The 18,014-nt window shown below is 48.7% G+C and overlaps 8 protein-coding genes across 8 annotated transcripts; 3 read left to right on the forward strand and 5 right to left on the reverse strand.

Annotated features, from left to right (window-relative positions):
• Positions 1 to 4,129: 4,129 nt before the first annotated feature.
• EDB93DRAFT_544056 (uncharacterized protein) lies at positions 4,130 to 5,501 on the forward strand. Its single transcript, XM_041456670.1, has 4 exons — positions 4,130 to 4,572; positions 4,629 to 4,643; positions 4,694 to 4,797; positions 4,858 to 5,501. The coding sequence occupies exons 1-4, from the start codon at positions 4,270 to 4,272 to the stop codon at positions 5,381 to 5,383; spliced, it is 948 nt and encodes a 315-aa protein (XP_041306311.1). The 5' UTR covers positions 4,130 to 4,269; the 3' UTR covers positions 5,384 to 5,501.
• Positions 5,502 to 5,530: 29 nt separating this feature from the next.
• EDB93DRAFT_1251706 (uncharacterized protein) lies at positions 5,531 to 6,541 on the reverse strand (the record flags this gene model as incomplete). Its single annotated transcript, XM_041453196.1, has 4 exons — positions 5,531 to 6,062; positions 6,114 to 6,217; positions 6,276 to 6,290; positions 6,341 to 6,541. 4 exons carry the CDS (start codon positions 6,539 to 6,541, stop codon positions 5,531 to 5,533), a joined length of 852 nt encoding a protein of 283 aa, XP_041306312.1.
• A 716-nt stretch (positions 6,542 to 7,257) lies between these two features.
• Positions 7,258 to 8,545, forward strand: EDB93DRAFT_1153629 (Chloroperoxidase). Its single transcript, XM_041449798.1, has 4 exons — positions 7,258 to 7,549; positions 7,607 to 7,810; positions 7,862 to 8,078; positions 8,130 to 8,545. Exons 1-4 carry the CDS (start codon positions 7,327 to 7,329, stop codon positions 8,353 to 8,355), a joined length of 870 nt encoding a protein of 289 aa, XP_041306313.1. The 5' UTR covers positions 7,258 to 7,326; the 3' UTR covers positions 8,356 to 8,545.
• Positions 8,546 to 9,811: 1,266 nt separating this feature from the next.
• On the forward strand, positions 9,812 to 11,099 carry EDB93DRAFT_1153631 (Chloroperoxidase). The gene is made up of 4 exons (XM_041449799.1): positions 9,812 to 10,112; positions 10,171 to 10,374; positions 10,430 to 10,643; positions 10,692 to 11,099. Exons 1-4 carry the CDS (start codon positions 9,890 to 9,892, stop codon positions 10,909 to 10,911), a joined length of 861 nt encoding a protein of 286 aa, XP_041306314.1. The 5' UTR covers positions 9,812 to 9,889; the 3' UTR covers positions 10,912 to 11,099.
• An 866-nt stretch (positions 11,100 to 11,965) lies between these two features.
• EDB93DRAFT_1228412 (uncharacterized protein) lies at positions 11,966 to 12,661 on the reverse strand (the record flags this gene model as incomplete). Its single annotated transcript, XM_041451253.1, has 1 exon — positions 11,966 to 12,661. The coding sequence occupies one exon, from the start codon at positions 12,659 to 12,661 to the stop codon at positions 11,966 to 11,968; it is 696 nt and encodes a 231-aa protein (XP_041306315.1).
• Positions 12,662 to 12,798: 137 nt separating this feature from the next.
• Positions 12,799 to 14,734, reverse strand: EDB93DRAFT_1087790 (uncharacterized protein; the record flags this gene model as incomplete). The annotated part of the gene is made up of 3 exons (XM_041446076.1): positions 12,799 to 14,145; positions 14,208 to 14,391; positions 14,457 to 14,734. 3 exons carry the CDS (start codon positions 14,732 to 14,734, stop codon positions 12,799 to 12,801), a joined length of 1,809 nt encoding a protein of 602 aa, XP_041306316.1.
• A 633-nt stretch (positions 14,735 to 15,367) lies between these two features.
• On the reverse strand, positions 15,368 to 15,903 carry EDB93DRAFT_1087867 (uncharacterized protein; the record flags this gene model as incomplete). Its single annotated transcript, XM_041446089.1, has 3 exons — positions 15,368 to 15,526; positions 15,576 to 15,698; positions 15,766 to 15,903. 3 exons carry the CDS (start codon positions 15,901 to 15,903, stop codon positions 15,368 to 15,370), a joined length of 420 nt encoding a protein of 139 aa, XP_041306317.1.
• Positions 15,904 to 15,989: 86 nt separating this feature from the next.
• Positions 15,990 to 16,811, reverse strand: EDB93DRAFT_1207920 (uncharacterized protein; the record flags this gene model as incomplete). The annotated part of the gene is made up of 2 exons (XM_041451009.1): positions 16,647 to 16,811; positions 15,990 to 16,598 (listed from the first exon to the last, which is right to left on the reverse strand). Coding segments are annotated over exons 1-2 (651 nt in total), but the record flags the coding sequence as incomplete, so codon positions are not given.
• Between the last annotated feature and the right edge of the window lie 1,203 nt (positions 16,812 to 18,014).

Genomic DNA, 18,014 nt, shown 5'->3' on the forward strand with positions numbered 1-18,014 from the left:
AAAGTTCACATGTCGCCGGGCGGATGATTGTTTACATTATTTAGAGAAGCATGTGGTGTTATGTTCCTGAATCCCTGAAATGTGCTGAGCAAGGTACTGTATGAATAAGAGATTTATGCATGTGTTTAGCATCTGATGAAGCAGTATAAAATGCAGAGCGCATACGCCTCTCCAGCTACACCTAGAATCACTCCACTAAGTTCACTCATCAGTGCTCGACACTAACAACCTCTAGTAAAATGGCACAACCTATCACCAACCCCTCCTTGGTGTTCGAAGATCCCACACAGACAATCCATGCAGCCGCAGGTGTCACCAATGAGGCTGTTCTAAGGGTTGAACAGTCTCTTGTCAAGCCCGAGCAGTTGGTTACAACATATATCACCGAGCCTGAGCTGCCTGTTTTAAAGGCCGAACAGGTGTGATTTCACCCTTTGCTTGTGTGGCACAATTGACCAGCTTTTTTCATACAGACACTCGTAGCATCTGATTCGGTGACTGGAAGTATCAATTCTGAGTCTCTGCAGTCAGTTCCGACGACCGCAAGCTCCGATTCCAGTCCTTTGCAGTCAGTTTCGACGACCGCAGGCTCCGATCCCAGTCCTTTGCAGTCAGTTTCGACGACCGCAGGCTCCGATTCCAGTCCTCTGCAGTCAGTTTCGACGACCGCAAGCTCCAATTCCAAGCCTCTGCAATTGACTTCAACGAATGTGAACTTGCAGTCTGAATCGAAGGCCGAACAGTCTACTGCTGAGGTCGAGCAGCCTGAGTTCACGAACAGCCAACTTTTGTCCACGGCGAAATACAATATATCTGTTTCAAAGGTATGATTTTGCGTTTTGCTTGTGTGGTGCCATTCAAGCTTTTTTGCGCAGAAACTTAGCATCACTGCCGTGACGGCTCAGCTCCTCCCTATCACCAGGATCCTCCGTGACGCATCTACCACAGGGGATAAGTTATCTATCGTTGAAGCTGAACAGGCCCTCACTCGAGCTGAAAAGGCCCTCACTCAAGAGATTTCTACCAAAGCCAAGAACTTCGCCTCCTATGCCAACCGCTCTTTCGTTTTGGCACGCCAGCACCGCTGGAAGGATGCGTTTAAGGATGCAGACGAGGTAAACAACGACCCATCACGCACTAAAAAAACCCCGCTGACTTCGATGATCTCGTAGTCCCTTAACTTGAAAAAATCGTTGGTCGGCTATATCGCCCAAGGTATCGCCCTCTGTGGAAGGCAGCTCCTCGACGAAGCGAGGACAGCCTTTGACATGGCATCCACGTATACCGAGGGAAACATGGATGCCACTGTCTTCATTTACTTGGTCAAGGCAGGTTTATCTTTTCATCTTGCGTGCTCCACGCTTCATTGTCTTTCAGGCTATTGCGCTCTTCAATGCTAACAGAGTTGGAGAGGCAATTATGCGTGTCGAGGAACTGTCTGCTCGTCGTGATGGTGTCGATCCCCTCCTTTGTGGTGTCGTGATGGTGAGTTTTTTGTTCGCGATCACCCTTATGTTCGTCCGGTGACTCTGCGCTTCGCGCATCAGGTGAGTCTGCGGCTCCAACTAGGAGACATTGCTTTCAGTGGCGGGCGTTATAGTGAGGCCGTTGAGCAATACACTATCGCTGTCGAATCCGGTAGTGTCTTGACTAAACACGTCGTCCCTGCTGCCTTCGAGGCTTTCACTGTGGTACGTTGAATATGACGTCACCGGAAAGCCCACCTGTGCTCAACTGCGCCTTTTTTGCAGCTCTTCGGATGGGACATTGGGAGGTTGTGGCTAACCTCCAACGAGCAACTTATCCTTGCGCACCTTAGGGCTGGCAGTCTTGGAAAGGCCTTCCAACGGTACCATCTCGCGATGAACATGAGTAATGACACTACCCAGATCAAGTTACGTTCTTGGGTCTTGAGTGAGTCTTTCCAGTGATGCCATCCATGCTATAGTACTCAACCCTTTTCACTCAGGCTCAGGTTTCGAGTTGTGACGAATGGCGTAGCGTGCCTTCCCCGTAGACTGTCACATGTGTATATAACGAAACACGGGTTTTTTCTATGAATCTACTTTTCCATCATACATCCCTGTTACTAAACTTATGGATATGCGAACTTATTATGGAATGCAGACCAATGATTATGCATTGCTTCCCTCCGCGCCACCAACGGTCTGACTATAAGCTTTACTGTGTGTTTGACGCGTATCCTTCTTCGATTTATTCACGTTCAATATTGTCTGCAGAGTGTCACTATTTGCATCAATTCAAACTGAATGGTTCCTTCACAGACTTGCTGGTCGTTCAAAGGTTCATCACACAAGAAAATTCTTACCTGAGGATGAGTATACGTCCACCGCTGTCTCGTCCGCTCCACCCACGTTACTCTGCGGAATACACGATACACCATCATCTCTTGAGTTCCTTACCAGGTAGTTATTTGCGCCATTGAATTGCAGAAGGGTACTCTCGAAATTTGGCTTCCTCTTGCGTTCGCCTTTCACGGCCTCTCCGGTTCTGTATACGATATCGGTAGTAAGTTGGTAGTAAGTAATAGCAGCCAAATGGAATACCAGATGAAGACTTGTTGCAATGTGATGAAAATAGACACCCGCTGACCGTTGTGACCTGATCGCTCGCCCAAACCAGAATAGCACGACTCAAAGTCTTTTTGACAGAGTGTGTCCACGATATATCATATTCAGAAGCACGAAACTCCGTATGCTTAACGCCGCACGAAGCGTAAAGTATCTTAATGCTCCAAATCAGTCCACAGACGCAACCAATGAGAACGCACCTTCACTCAACATCTATCAAATGAAATCCTATTGCTTACATGATCTGCATACCTGACCCTACGTTGACGTAGCAAATAGTCTTCCCGGCCGTCATGTCTATCCATCCATCTCAGGCTGCCCCCGCAAGGAATTTGGAGATTGTACCAATCCGTCTTCTAGTCAGGTCTCAGTCGTATCCCTGCTCTGCCTCGATACTAGGGAGACTGTAATGCGAAAAATGTGTTGCACCTGTCCCAGATGAGCAGGGAGTGATGTGAGATAGTACAGCCGCCCAGCGTCTAACAAGGCGGCTGCAAGCCATACAGTGAAGATGACTTGTTACATACTACACACCAAGTGGAAATGCACACCGCACCGCCCTGCGTATATACTATAGAATTAAAGACACCGGGTCCAAAGATGGATACAATCCTGGTTGGGCGCTTCATCTAAATTAAGATGCGTATCGAACATGAATATAAGACGTAAGATGAGTACCTTGTTAAACGATTCGGACGTCAAGCTCCAAACTTCCTCGAAACCAATCATCTACGATATCAATCCCAGATCTGTCCCACTCCTCAGTGATCGGAGTATATCTGCGTAAATTCGCGTTGGCGTTGGTGGCTTTCATGAGTGATACTTGGTTTGTTCTACCAAGCAATGTCGAGCATTCTTTTGCCAGCGGATCCCAGAAATGATCTTTTACCAATTTTCAACAACGTCAGCATACGTAGTCCTGCGGCCGTCCTCTGGCTCTGAATCCAATTTCAATAGCAAGCTCATATTAATAATCATGTAATGAGACAGGCTCGTTGACTCACCAGTAACCGTCAAATAACCCGTTCCAACTCAACGATCCCGCCAGTCTTCTTGCGCCTACATAGTCCATTGTCGTTGGTGTTTGTGCCCCGACCGCCAATCATCTCTTCCCCCACCACTGAGATGGAAAATCTTGCAGCACTCACACAAAACTAGACGATGCGAGGTCATGCTGGCAAGGTGAATGGTGTTGTGCACCTGCCTGGAGGACCACGCATCGTCACATGTTCGCCTCAGGGCTCATTCCGACTATGGGACCTGGAGAGCGGCGTACAGATCGGCGATGGGGTGGATAAAACAGAAATGTCCACCATAGCACTGTCTCCAAACGGCAGCACTGGCAAGCGGAAGCGATGGGACAGTAGTAGTGAGGTTGTGGGACGTCAAAACGGGTGATCCAAAGACGGGATGTCAAGAGTGGCGTTGAAAAAAAAAATGCGACGGGCGGAGACAACAGAGTAAAGCACCTGAGATGCAAAGACGGGCGAATTGCTCACAACAATCAAACGCGGCTATTAGTTTGGCCTGGATGATAAATTATATGTGGCACGTACCATGTCACCTATAGAATCGGTAAATGTTCCCAATGAGGATGCGCCGAAAGCGTGTCAGCGTGAGATGACCGGGACCAACGACCCACTTGAATGTCAACAACTTCAACTGCAGCCATCAACCGATGAGACCCAGAGGGTCTCCATTTTCTCTTCCGTTTCTCAATCTCTCCTCATGGTCATCAAGGAACAAGAACATCGCACCACCACACCCCAAACACCACTACGCCACCACCGAAAGTCGAAAACGCGATGATAGCAAACCGTCATTGATTCACCTTCTCGCACTTGGTTTTTCATCATGGATACACTCGCGTGGAGATACTGTACCACCTCAAGCCGCCAAACGTTCAATAGGCGAGACGGATCGTTGGGTTCACTATACCGCACTTGGGTTATGGAGAGATGCTTCGCAGGACCAAATTAAAGTTAGTCCTTCTATCTTACTTGAGGTTCATTCTGGTGGCCTGAGACGGTACTACAGAAAAGGTACTACGAGGTGTGGTTTGTTCATAGTCGGTGCATATAGTTGAAGTGACGCGCATGCAGCTGAGCAAGGCTCATCATCCTGACGTCTCTCAAGATCCAAGCTCCCCCGAAATTTTCAAGAAGGTCACCGAGGCTTATGCTGTACTCGGAAAGCAAAAGACTCGGTGCGCTTATTTTTATTTGCTCGGTCAATCATAATATACTGGTGCTGAACGTCATCGTAGACGGAAATACGATCAACACGAGCAGCTGCATTCTGCTCTTATCATGGGACTACGACATCAACGGGAGGGGGAACTTGCTTCGTCTTCACCCCGGCCGGTTGATCCCACTTTCTGGGACCCAGTCAAGTCAGGCCCATCGATGCTTTATCGTCCGCCTGCTGGATACTGGTGGATTATGAACAAGATCACGCGAGAGAGGGAGTTGAAGGAAAGGGAGAAGGCGAAGTTACAAGCTTGGGCAGCTTCGTCCTCTCCCCAGCAAGCCATGCCTTCTCATGACAGACCAGAAGAAAATGAGACCGACAGTGAATTTCGGTTCAGCGAACTCAAACCAAAAGCAATCCTTACGGCCTTCTCTATGGTATTCGCAGTGATATGCGTGAATTTGGCCATGGAGAGATTACTTGGATATACCAGGGCCTCCCTGGTGCAATCACTGCAAGATAACGAGAGTGAAAGCAGTGCATCGCAGGGATGCATAGATGACCCTACGTCACAATCTACTGACGCCTGCGCCGATGGATAGTAGATACAAGCATATACTCGCAGAATGAAGGTAGCGTAGACAGACAGTTAATGTATGTGTCAGGAACAATTGCTGTTAGTGTTAGGCCTCTCTCTGACTGGCCACGAGTTTCGACGGAGTTCGACAAACTGATTACAATGAATTGATTCATGCATGCGCGCTGCCCCACGGTGCACCTGCAAACTGGGCTATCACTAACATGAAAGTTAAAAGTCCAGACACCGCAAACACACGCCCTATAACACTCTCCGCTGCAGCTGTGTCCTCGTCGGTTTGAGTTCTTTCCGGTCGTGGTCCTTCTTTAGCCATACCTTCACTGGTACTACCAGCCGGGCCTGTATCTGGTGGTGGATGTGCAGACATACGACCGGTCGCTCGTTGGACGTGTGGGCTGGAAAATGGATTTGTGGATGACCATGTGTAGGACGTGCGCGAATGGGCGCCGGGGGGAGGTTGATAATAGGTGTATTTTCCTGCCCGAGCGCGCTCCCATGGATGGTCGTAAGTTGCGTTTGAGTCATGACTGGATTTGGGGTCACGGTGCTGATGCTGACGTGGATTATGTTGCCATGCATTGCGTGACCCTGGTCGGTTGGAGGGACGTGCTGTGGTAGCTTGTGGGTGTTGAGAGGATGGTTGTGACGGTGATGCGTGGCGGATACTACGATCGTATTCTCGCCTGCCATCCAGTCATTAGTGCGGCATATTGGGTGAGCACTTTGCGACGTACCGCTTCCGATCATCCCCAAGCACTGCGTAAGCTTCACTCACTGCGTGAAATTTTACCCGTGCTGTACTGTCCTGACTGACATCGGGATGGTATTTCTTGCTAAGCTAAGAGTCGGCGTGGTCCATCAGCAGCTATGCGGTGCTACCAATAAGAACGACTCACTTGGTAGAAGTGTGTCTATCATAAATTTGTGAGGGGCAGATCCTTTGTGAATTTGAAAGAGTGACCCATGCCTTTATTTGAGCCTTCGTCGCTGTGATTGGGACTCCAAGAGTCGCATAGTGATCGCGCAAGTGGGCTGCTCGTCGACAGGTAGATGAGAAGCAGCGGGCATTACGGTGACATCTATACCTCAGTGTTGAAGCAATGGAAGGGACCTTGTATGAGGTGGAAGCAAGCCCCGGCGTGCGTCTTGCTGCTGCTGCCATGCTTGTCATTGCCCTGAAAGAATCATAAGAGGACGGTCCAAGTTGAGCACTTACATCACGTGACTTGCATTTGATTTCAAAATTTCTTTCAAACCTCTTTGTCGGCAATTGCTAACATTAACTTTGTCCCACTCATCGGTCACTGAGTCGTTGAGTCTGCAGAGACGCCCAATGCCCAACGTCAACTTGAGTTTGATATTGATAAAAATGGACTGTACGGCTATTGCTCAGCGAAATCAGTATCGGACACTTTTTGGTGAGAAAACTTATTGGAACCCATGGGTCTCAGGTTTCTAGTAGAACTTCCGAAACACGAAGCACCCTTTTAATATCCAGTGGTCTAACAGACAAGCGCTCCTAATCGGAGAGTCGCGTCAATTTTCAAGCTATCGAACGCCCAAAATTTCACTTGTAGTCTTCTTCGAAACCGCCATGGCGGCCACGCGCGAATTCTGAATGTCGGACTCGTCGGACAGTTCTTGCTTTCAGTTCCTTGGGTTCGTCCATGGTCCGGCTAATCATGAAAAAACTATCAAGCTATTGATCTCTCCTTTTGTGCAGCTCCAACATCAGTCTCGGTGTATCCTTGGGGAAGATGTGATTCTGCAGGCTGGGCGTTTAATACCGGGATACAGAACCTTATCTGTCAGTCCTGTGACACCACCACTTATCTTATTCAGACGCCGTGTATAATTGACTTAGCTCGTTGGTGAAGCGTGCCTATCCATCTCTTCCTATCCCCGACTTATCTTCTACATACCTAGCACTAACGCAAGGGAAGTAAAATGGGCCCCTTCTCCATCGTGTCCCGTATTTTCCTCGATATCGGGGTCTTCTCTTGGGATATCCTGCTTACACTTTCTAATCTCGTGCGGAGGAAGCTTCGCATCGGACATGTCACCCCCCATGGCCACCCAGGCTATGGAGGGTACTGGCCCGAGTATAAGCCTCCCAAGGAGACCGACTCCCGCTGCTCTTGCCCTGCACTTAATGCAATGGCCAACCATGGTGAGTGATCCTGCTAGTCTGGTGCCTAAGCCTAGGTGTGACAACATTAAAACCCAGGCATCATCCCGCGCAGCGGCCGCAACATCTCGTTTGCCGAGGTTGAACGTCATATCCGGACAACGTACAACTTCAGTTCTACCTTCTGCTCATTTGTGCCGCGTTTTGCTGCTCGCATGCTTAAGAAAGACTACAGCGAGGACTTATTTGATTTGGAAGAACTTGATCTACACAATGGTATTGAACATGACGGATCCCTCTTACGTGAGTGATTTAGTATGCTTGTTTGTGTATGCCGGAATAATTTGTCTTTAGGCCTCGATTCCGCTTTCAAACAGAAACAATCGACAAAGCACACACCTTTCATTGAAGAGCTACTTGCGGCGGCAACTGGCAGGGACAGAAAAGACAATAGTATTATTCTCACCACCAAAGATGTCTCCAGGATGCTTAGCAAGCGTCGTGCAGTGTCGCGTGCGTCAAACAAGGAGTTCTCTCTCAGCTCTTTCCACAAGATCTTTGGGAGCACGAAGTACGTCATTGCATCATCCATTTTCAAGCGCACCTTTGAACGTGCTGTTAGTGCCGCGACCCTAGTTACTGTCTTTGGAGGCCGTGTAGACGACCTCCATAGCTTCCTTCATGATGAACGACTACCAAAGGGCTGGGAGTTGCACATCCGCCAACCTCACGGAATGACTCTGATGCAAATCAACAAGACCGTACTAGAAATTGAGCGTGGTGTGCGCGAGCGGGATTGGGCAGAGGCCGCACGGGAAGCTGCACAATTTGATAAAGCTCTCGTTTGAAATTCCGCCCCGGACATGACATCGGGAGCTTGTCTAATGTTACCAAACTCACACGTGTTGTCTGCTCACTCATTTGACCGCGACACCTAGGGCAATTATGATGAGTTCATTGCCTTTGAATGCACATCAGTGTCGTTTGTTGTTTTACTTATGATTGACAACAGAGATTCCCATTGCATTGAATCTGATCGAAAACCAGTAAAGGTGCATGTTCGAGAGATTCTTCAGACATTTGAGATTACGTGAATGTTATCTCAATCGTCGCCTTCCCAGAAACATTTCTCACCCTCATCTAACATTCTCAATCTCAACGCCTCCACTTCTCTTTCTCCACTTCCATAATAAGCCCACGTCATACGCCACGTGAAACACATTCTGATAAAGCAGACGCCCTTCCGATTTACACCCTGTCTTCACCCCTCAAGCACAACACTCTGTCCCAATTGATTCGATACGTTTACCAAAGGATCTCACCACAGTTTATGTCTTGAAACTAGTCCTCCTAAATTTCAATGAGATGCTTCAAGTTCTGTTCAAATGCGAGTCGACCAAAACTCGAATACAGAGACAGTATATGGAGCTAGGACAATACGGTTGCATCGACGACGACAAGCAAGCAACCAGACTTACAAGCCATGAATGGCCCCATGCTCGCTTGCGTTGTCCAATTCTGTGGTGGAACGACGTCAACGGGCAGGTTGAAATCATTTGTGGTTCGTGACCACCACATCACAGGAGCATATCAAAACCTGGACCAAGGAAATAAGTACTTCTTTTGGAAGAGTTTGTTATCAATATATTAAAATGACTCGGAGGAACTGACACTGTGCTTGCGTTGTTTTCATACCTTTCAACGAGGCTCCGAGTTTCCTACAATAAAAATAAGGAGTGGGTAGAACACGTCTTTTTATTCGTGTCGTGACTTTATAGTGCGTTGTCATAAGAATAGCGCAGAGTCACCAAGCAGACTCCAAAGTCAACTCTGCTTGATCCCCAGTGCCCTTCAAGGTGTGACCAAAGCTGACTCGGAGATGCTGTCCCGCACTTGATTAGTGAGTCATAATATTTACGGAAAATGAGATGAAAGCAACCCCTGTGCTGCTCAGGCGCCTCCGAGTCCACGGCCCGGAAGTTGGAACCAAGAGCGTTAACATCACGTGACTTCAAATTTGTACGTGCTCCTGTCACTGCCATTCGGACTTCGATACCAGGCCCGCCTTGGCCTGCGAGCGACTTGGAGACTCAGAGTCATGTCAATATTCAAGCTCAAGCTAACATTTCACGCCAAATTCAATGTTCGAAACTGCCACAAATTCTGAGATTTGAACGTTGAACCAGATCGGAGAAGCTCGATAAAGCCTATGGCCAGTTGCTTCTGTAACTATTACTTACCTGTCAGACCGGGACACTGGGCCTGACGTTACTCGGATGCGGTGTACACTTTAGCTCCTTAGGGTAGCGTACCTACCCATCTCTTTTATCACCGACGACATACTTACCTAGAGGCGGCTAGCGCTAACACAAGGAAAGTAAAATGGGTTCCTTCTCCATTGTGTCCCAGTTTTTCTTTAATGTTGGGATTTTATCTTGGGATATCCTGCTTACGCTCTCCAATCTCGTGAGGAGGAAGCGTCGCATCGGACATGTCACCCCCCAGGGCTGCCCAGGCTATGGAGGGCACTGGCCCGAGTATAGGCTTCCCAAAGAGACTGACTCCCGCTGCTCTTGCCCTGCACTTAATGCAATGGCCAACCATGGTGAGTGATCCTGCCAGCCTCGATGCTTAAGCCTAGGTGTGACAACGTTTAAATTCAGGCATCATCCCACGCAATGGCCGCAACATCTCGTTTGTCGACGTTGGCCATCATATCCAGACAACATACAACTTCAGTCCTACCTTCTGCTCATTTGTGCCACACTTTGCCGCTCGCATGCTCAAGAAAAGCTACGGCAAGGACTTGTTTGATTTGGAAGAACTCGACCTACACAATGGTATTGAACACGACGCCTCTCTCGTACGTGAGTGATTTTCTCCGCTTGTTCTTGTAAGTTATGTGAAATTATTTGTCTTCAGGCCTCGATGCTGCTTTTCAGCCGGACCAATCGATAAAATGCGTACCTTTTATTGAGGAACTACTTATGGCAGCGACTGGCAAGGACGAAAATGACAACATTGTTATCACCACCAAAGATCTCTCCAGGATGCTCGGCAAGCGGCGTGCAGTCGCGCGTGCAGTAAACAAGGAGTTCTCTCTCAGCTTTTTCCACAAGATCTTTGGAAGCACAAAGTATGTCGTTGCATCCGTTTTCAGGGGCGATTTTGAATATTCTGTTAGTGCCGCGACCCTAGTCACTGTCTTTGGAGGCCGTGTGAACGACCTTCATAGCTTCCTTCATGATGAACGACTTCCAGAAGGCTGGGAGTCGCACATCCGCCAACCTCACGGAATGACTCTGATGCAATTAAACAAGACCATACTAGGAATCGAGCTTGGTGTGCACGAGCGGGATTGGGCAGAGACTGCGCAGGAGGCTGCAAAATGTCCTGGAGTTTGAAATCCCGCCCTGAAGCCGCTACGTACTTGGACGTGACGTTACCAACCTCACGCGTGTTGTTTCTCCCACTGATTTGACCTTGACATGTAGTACCTACCCTGAGGAAGATTATGATAAGTTCATTGCCTTTGAATGTACATTAATGTTCTTGGACGTTTTACTCACGATTGACAACAGAGATTCCCATTGCATTGAATCTGATCAAGACCAGTGAAGGTGCGCGTTTCTCACTTTTGAGAGATCTTGCAGACTCTTGAGTTGCATGAATACCTTCTTGGAGACTTGAACACGTTCTCAGCCACGAACCTGTCAACGACTGGCGAGTCCCGCAGCTAGCCCCTTGAATTCAGACGCAGGTGCCTCCAAGTTGGAGACAAACTCCTCAAACATAACATCCTTTATGTTCGATCTTCGCCACGGGCTCGAGCCAAAAAAATTCAAATTCTGAACAGGTATGAAGCTCGGAGTCGGAGAATCATATCTACTTGCAATTGGCCTCCCGATAAAACTACCAGCGCGGCTGCATGTCTTCGATTGATCATTGAGGGGTCACTTGTATGTCCGTCCGCGGCTGCCCGCATAAATTCAGATTAGGAAAGGCGCCTTGGAACGTTCCTTGACACAAATACTAGTAGTTGTAGTAGTATAGGTCCGCTGTATTACAATAGTACATGTTATTGTTATATGTACACCGTCCGCTGCACCGTGCGATCGTACTACTGATATGTATATTGCGGTAGCTTGAGGAGAGGGGGTAACCGGCTATGGTGGGATACTAATAAGAACCTGCCACTAATACCCCGGGCCCGTGCTGTACTTCAAGTTCCAAGTCGATCTAAATTTTAATTCTGGATATGGGTGCAGTCTGATATGTAGTCAGTCCGAAGCGACACGGATGATCAAGTACGCAACAGCCGCTTCATTGTGAATGAAAATTAAATGACATTGTCGACTCGAACTCCCACCAAGTATACAACTTACCAGGTGCATATAGGTGTACCACGATGAGCCTCGATGTCATTCATTGGCAGTATGCTAGTAGTGCATAAATTTATTACACGGTATTATTATGATCCCTTTCGTCATCCTGTAGACGCTTGAGGCAATGAAACACCGCATGAATACCTTCCCGAACAGCATCCACATCCTCAGCCACAACCCTGCCGACGACCAAAGAGCTCTTATCAGGATGCCACCGCAATATCGAGCTGCGGATCCTATTCTTCTTCGTAACAGCGTTATTCCGAACAGAAAGAGACTCGAACAAAAACTCCGAAATCGCAGGCAACGTGAAAGAATCAGCACCTCTGGGCGCTGTGAGAAGCGGCCATGGGATGTCTGCGAACGCGAGAGTTTTATCTGAAGTGGTTATTAGGGCTTTCCACCGCTCGTCGTATTCTCTCCATCTGTTCATTTTTGTCTTTTCTTCTTCTTGGAGCTTGAGCTCCGCGCGAATGCGTTCGGTGCGGGCTTTGTCGCGGCGCCCTTGGGCGTCGCGCAGAACTCCGCCGCCTCGAACCCACTCTATTTCGCTCGTCTCTATGAGCTCTCGCTCCTTGTGAAGTCGATTGATACGTTCTTCATCGTGGAGCGGTTTATCAGGCTCGTTACGCGTCTCATCCCCTTTGCCAGCTGTGCTTTTGTCAACGAATGTCTCTTTGGTATCGGGGAACTGTGGTATAGATGTGGGGTATGGTCTTGACGTGCCCGGAATTGAAGGAGGAAACGCAAAGTACCCTTTTGTGCCCATGCAGGATGATAATCAATGCAGATGACAACTGTTAAGGTTGTACATGTCTGTTGATTATGTCATCCTAGAAACGTACGGCCGCATGTACGCCATCTTCCTGATAGTACCGACTATTGATAACGCCATTACACCGAAACCTATTGTAATTCATTGGAATGCACCGAACAGATTTCCTTGTCTTTCCTTGCTTCCCGCGCCAATCTTCCCTTACCCCGTGCGTACTTTACGTCCTTCCAGTTATCCCGAGCAGTATGGAGCACTGACATATCCCCATCGTAAACCTCTTCAAACCTCGTGACTTCTCGGGCAAAAATGGCTGCTGCTTCATGTTGATCAGCATGACCCGAAAGAATCGTTCGCACTCCAGTAAGCAGGGCATCAAGGACGGCGACGTTATGCGCGACAAGGAGTGTGTGCGCAGACATCTCGTGGGTATGTAAGAGGTGGTGCAGATAGGCTCGCGTGAAAGGAGGTAAATATTGCTCCCGACTCTTTCCGTCGTCTAAATGCGCTTGGTGCGATTGAACATCAACTTTGCTATGGTGAATAGGTGTCGTGGGGGCAACTGGAGAGCATGCAACGCAGGAACAGATGGGAGTGTTAGACGAAGATGTTCTGTTGCAGCCAGCAAGGAAGGCATTCGATAAACTGACAAAGTCGTGAGCGTACTTCGCATCGTACAGGTTGTGACCAATGTCGCATTTGCGATGGTCTGGACTACTGTCGTGCCCGCTCGGCACCGGAAAAATAAAATCGAGAGCTACCCCAATATCAGCTGCCTTTACAGCCCATCCCGCATCAAATACGTCGACTCCGATATCTCTGATCAAACGCAGGATTTCATGAGGGGATCGAACATCCGTGACAAGGCGTGGCTTTGCGATTGGGAGTGGATCTAATGATGCACGGAGGAGCTCATCCAATGTGGGGGCCAGGGAGAGGAAGGAAAGAGGCTCGATCATGCTGGACGAGAGCGATGTAGGTGTATCAACCGTGTTAGGTGTTGGCGCTTGAGCTAATGATTCCGAGTTCTGCAGAATCAAAGAGTTCTCTGCAATTTCGATGCCTCCGCCTTCATCGTTGCGGGTCGAGAGAGGAGCTGCTCTGACATGAAGGGCGGCTAGGTCAAATGCATATCCAGCTACGCCTTCATCTAAACACAACAGTGGTTTCACGGCGTCTGCTTCTAGCCCATGAAGAGTCTCCATGAGGCTATGCGAAAAAGCTCTCCTTGCGGAGGTCGAAGTACCACCAGCCATATGTACGAAGACATTCAAAGCAATAGGAGTCGACTCCGCGGGTGAGTCATCCATCGTGTTTTCAACAGGACGCAACAGATCTGCGAGCCAAGCCGCACTGCGCTCGATACTTTTAGTGATGCGTTTCTGCGAGTGCGGAGCCACAGTAAAAGGCGTGTCACTGAGAGCAAATGCGATATCAGGCTGCATCGTCAGAACATATGATCGCCAGTCCGCGGGCGTGACCTAGAAAATGAAGATGAAAAGCCTTGACAGAGGAGACTCTGCCTTCATAAAAGAATAATCACCTTCTTCACGCCGCGCATGCATAAAGCCGTAACATGCGAGTTTCCATTCGGAGGCATCTCTCGAGCGTCCAAAGGATCACGAAGGGAAAGCGAAACGATATGTTTCGAGCTGTCGAATCCAAAGAAATCATGTAGTGGCTGCGATCCTGCTTGATGAGTGGGTACTGGGGGCGTTTGCTCGAGGCTTGAATGCGCAGATCCGAAGCATCATTCACCATGAAAAATGGCGGGGTGAATTGACGGACTTACAAGGACTCGAAAGATACGTTGATCCAGTTGATGCTATTCGCTGAATGGATATGGTCCCTTGAGAGATGTGGTACTGCACCGCGAGACGTTCCGATGAGAAAATTGGGTGTTGGGATGTCGATGACATGGTTGGATTGACCATCGGATGACGGTCGGGTCAGGCACAGCCTGCCGACGCGGGGCCCGAACTGTTTCCCTTGGTCCAGGATGAATGTGAGTTTGGGAAAGCACGAGCCGACGCGCTGGCCTGGAACTCCTTCGAGTTGTGTTTGAGCCATAGTCGATGTTGCTGTGCTAGGTGCAGCGGAGGTCTTAGTTATGATCTTGTAATATACGAGTTATGATGCACTGCACTTCAGGCTTCGAAAATTTGGAAGGGGCGTTCAAGAATTTGGATTACAATTTGTATATCGTGCTTATCGAAGATCGGAGTCCAATCGGAGCTATGAGATACTTTTTTCCCACAGTTTATACCCCCGCGGTGTTCCTGAGTGTGGAGGGAACGTTATGATGCGGCGAACGCAACAAAATTTCAGATGAGTCAAAATTTGAGCTAGGATTTGTACGTACATCATCAGTAGCCATCTAGAATAAAACCTATGGAACAATGCAGATTAAATACACATAAGAAAACCATGCCACTTCCAGATCCATGAATTGCAATAAAAACTTGATGTCGAGCGTATAAGCACCCAAATGCAATGCCTGAATGATCTATGAATACCAGCTGCGGGAATTGAAGATAAAAGAATGAAAACAAATGTAATGCTTGATGCTATTATGCTTTGGGGGTATATGCAGAATTTAAGACAAGATGCTATGTAAAAATGCTCGGTAACAGCTGCGAAAAAATGCGTCAATAAAGGATAACCGGAGGGTAAAATAGCATACATGTCAAACAAAGGAATATATCACTGCTGAGCATCGTCACGAAGGAGACACAGTTTAGGCTGCCAGCTTCCCTGGGACACGCGGTGTAGTGAAACAAGGGCGAGATGCTCGATGAGAATTCCGTTGGCACCGATACGCCATCTCGAATTCGATGAATCACATTGAGTATTCGCATGCTCCTGTTTAGATGTTAGTAAACTTCAAATATGGCGTTCTCGACAGACTGACCCTGAAGAAAGATTGAACGGCGCCCGCAACTTTGAACGCCAGCCTTTCGCGTGTGTTCGGTGACCTTCTTTTCTTCCAGTCCTTTGAAGCTATCTGCTTCGTAAATGATGGGTATCCAGGCCACTGATAAATCACATCAAATTTTCGTAAGCAACACTGAGCGAGTATTTCAACAAGACGGATCCTTTACCTCAATGCGAATGGAGATTGTATCCCCGGACATGTCTGTAATACGTTCATCACGTGCCTGGAGGTGGATTGTCTGCCGAAGTAGCAACTGTTGCAAAGGGATGCCAGCTCCCTCTGTGACGTTGAAAACGACCGGCATTCCACTTCCGGTCGTAAAATGAAACGCGTGCGTTGTCCCCACATTGTACAACTGTTGGGGGATTGTCGGACCTCGGCCAGGAACACTTGATGAGATCGACGAGGCACTGATACTAGTCCCTCCAGACGACGGCACATAGTAGACATTAGAGGCGCCGGCGATGCGTGGTGCAACCCTCCGTCCATGCTGGACGATGCTATTAACGATATCCTCACCAAATTCAAGATATTACACACCAGCGTATCGTCCACTGAAGATTCCAAGGGACGTTTCTGCGATGGTGATATTGGGGATCGCCGGGAGCTCGTTGCTGTCATAGAATCCGGGCCGTAAAAGCCTGGGCTCTGAGACGCCCTGTTTAGGGGCGTCGCTTGAGAGTGGCTGTGTACAGTCACACCGCTTGTGTTCAATGGACTTAGCATTGAGGGACCGCTAACTTCCGACATCCTGTACGCGGGACTGTTCCGTAAACTCGTCGTCATCGGGTTGGTGGTCTCTGTAGTTGGGGCGGGGGGCAAGGTTGGGCCCATGTGAGTCTGAGGCACTGAGGGGGGCAGTCCTACAAGATTGTTCCTGACGTCCTCCTGTGGCACAGGACCTGGCATCATGGTATGGAACGGTGTCTCGTACTGATACCCAATATCATCCATCCCATGGAACGGAAGCTGATTGAAAAATTGAAATTGCTGTGGATACTATAGATCATCCTTAGCGATGTCACTCATCGCGTCCAGCTGACTCACTGGTACATTCGGTGGTACGCCACCGGGAAGGGGGCCGTACATCTGAGGCACATGAGGCTGATCATACGCATACTCGTCAGCGAGTCCAGCCTCTTCGAACTCTGTGGCGTATTGGGTCTGATCATATTCTTGTGGTGGAAATTCGTGATAGCCGCCATGTGCGCCACCGAGATCAGGGAAGGCATCCTCCTGATCACCGTGGGGAGTGTAGTTGTACATTGATGTGGCGCTTTGGATGGGTGGCGATATAGAGGCTTATGGTCGCTCACGATGAATTAGGAGAGGACATGAGGGGGGGTTGAAGGCAATCTGGGAACGAGAGCAGTCCGTGATTTAAAGGATGCCAATAGCCACCGCCACCGCGAGCATTTTGACGGGGCTACGAGATGTTACGAAATATTAGCTTCGAGGATCGGTAAAATGGTCGATAGAATGCAGTGCAACCATACATCCCAAAACAGCACATGTGGATTTGGAGGGTGAAGCGGCGGAAGCACAGACCGATACGAAATAATGCCCGAAAGGTACATGGCGTCCGGGGGCTGTGATTTTTCAGTGCCGACGAAGATACGGGTTCTAGAAAAATGAGGAAAATATTGGGCCAGGCAGTAGACCCCAGGACCAGCATGCGGGGCGGAAGGCACTATTCGTTGGCAGGCTGACGGACGCAGTGCAACAATGGCGAGAAGTGATACGTAAGGTCGAAGCGGAGGAGTGCATCGCTTCACCGTGAATGCCCTCAGGCTGGAGGGGGAATGCGGTTGCATGGGCAACAATTATGGAAGATATGAACCCGCGTACATCCCTGAGTAGGATGTACTGAGATTACATTGTGAGGAGAGAGCATCAGTACTGGGTCGATTGGTGAACCACGGCCATCATTGATGAAATACAAAGCCTTCCTATTACAGAACTCAGGATGCACACATACACATATGATAAGCCGACAACGTACGTGTAAACAGGAGGCATTGATGGCCATAGGATCTATGCTTGAAAATGACTTGCAGACGGTCCAAGCACAAGGTTCAGCCTTTGATGGTACATCCTCGGATCGCAGGTGGAGCGTGCTGTGGTTGCACTGGATTTTTGGGATTGAGAAGCATTCGCAAGCGAGTTCCAGCGCATGGTAATTCCAGTAGCTAGTGACCAATCCACAAGTCTAGGACAACAACAAAGCGTGTGCGGTTGTTAAAGAATGTGATAAGTTCGGGATAATTCGGAGTCTGGTGTTGTAGGTCCCAACAACTATTACGTAAGTTTGAATTTTAACGGCGTGTAATAACTCGTCCGCAGCTCGTGCACACACAAGTTGGAAGTTCCCATTCAGCACGCAGCTGTGTCTATTATTCTTTAGAAGCATTTGAA

Source organism: Suillus bovinus (assembly GCF_016758785.1).
Source record: "Suillus bovinus strain UH-Sbo-P2 chromosome Unknown EDB93scaffold_39, whole genome shotgun sequence".
In the NCBI taxonomy this organism is placed as follows: domain Eukaryota; kingdom Fungi; phylum Basidiomycota; class Agaricomycetes; order Boletales; family Suillaceae; genus Suillus; species Suillus bovinus.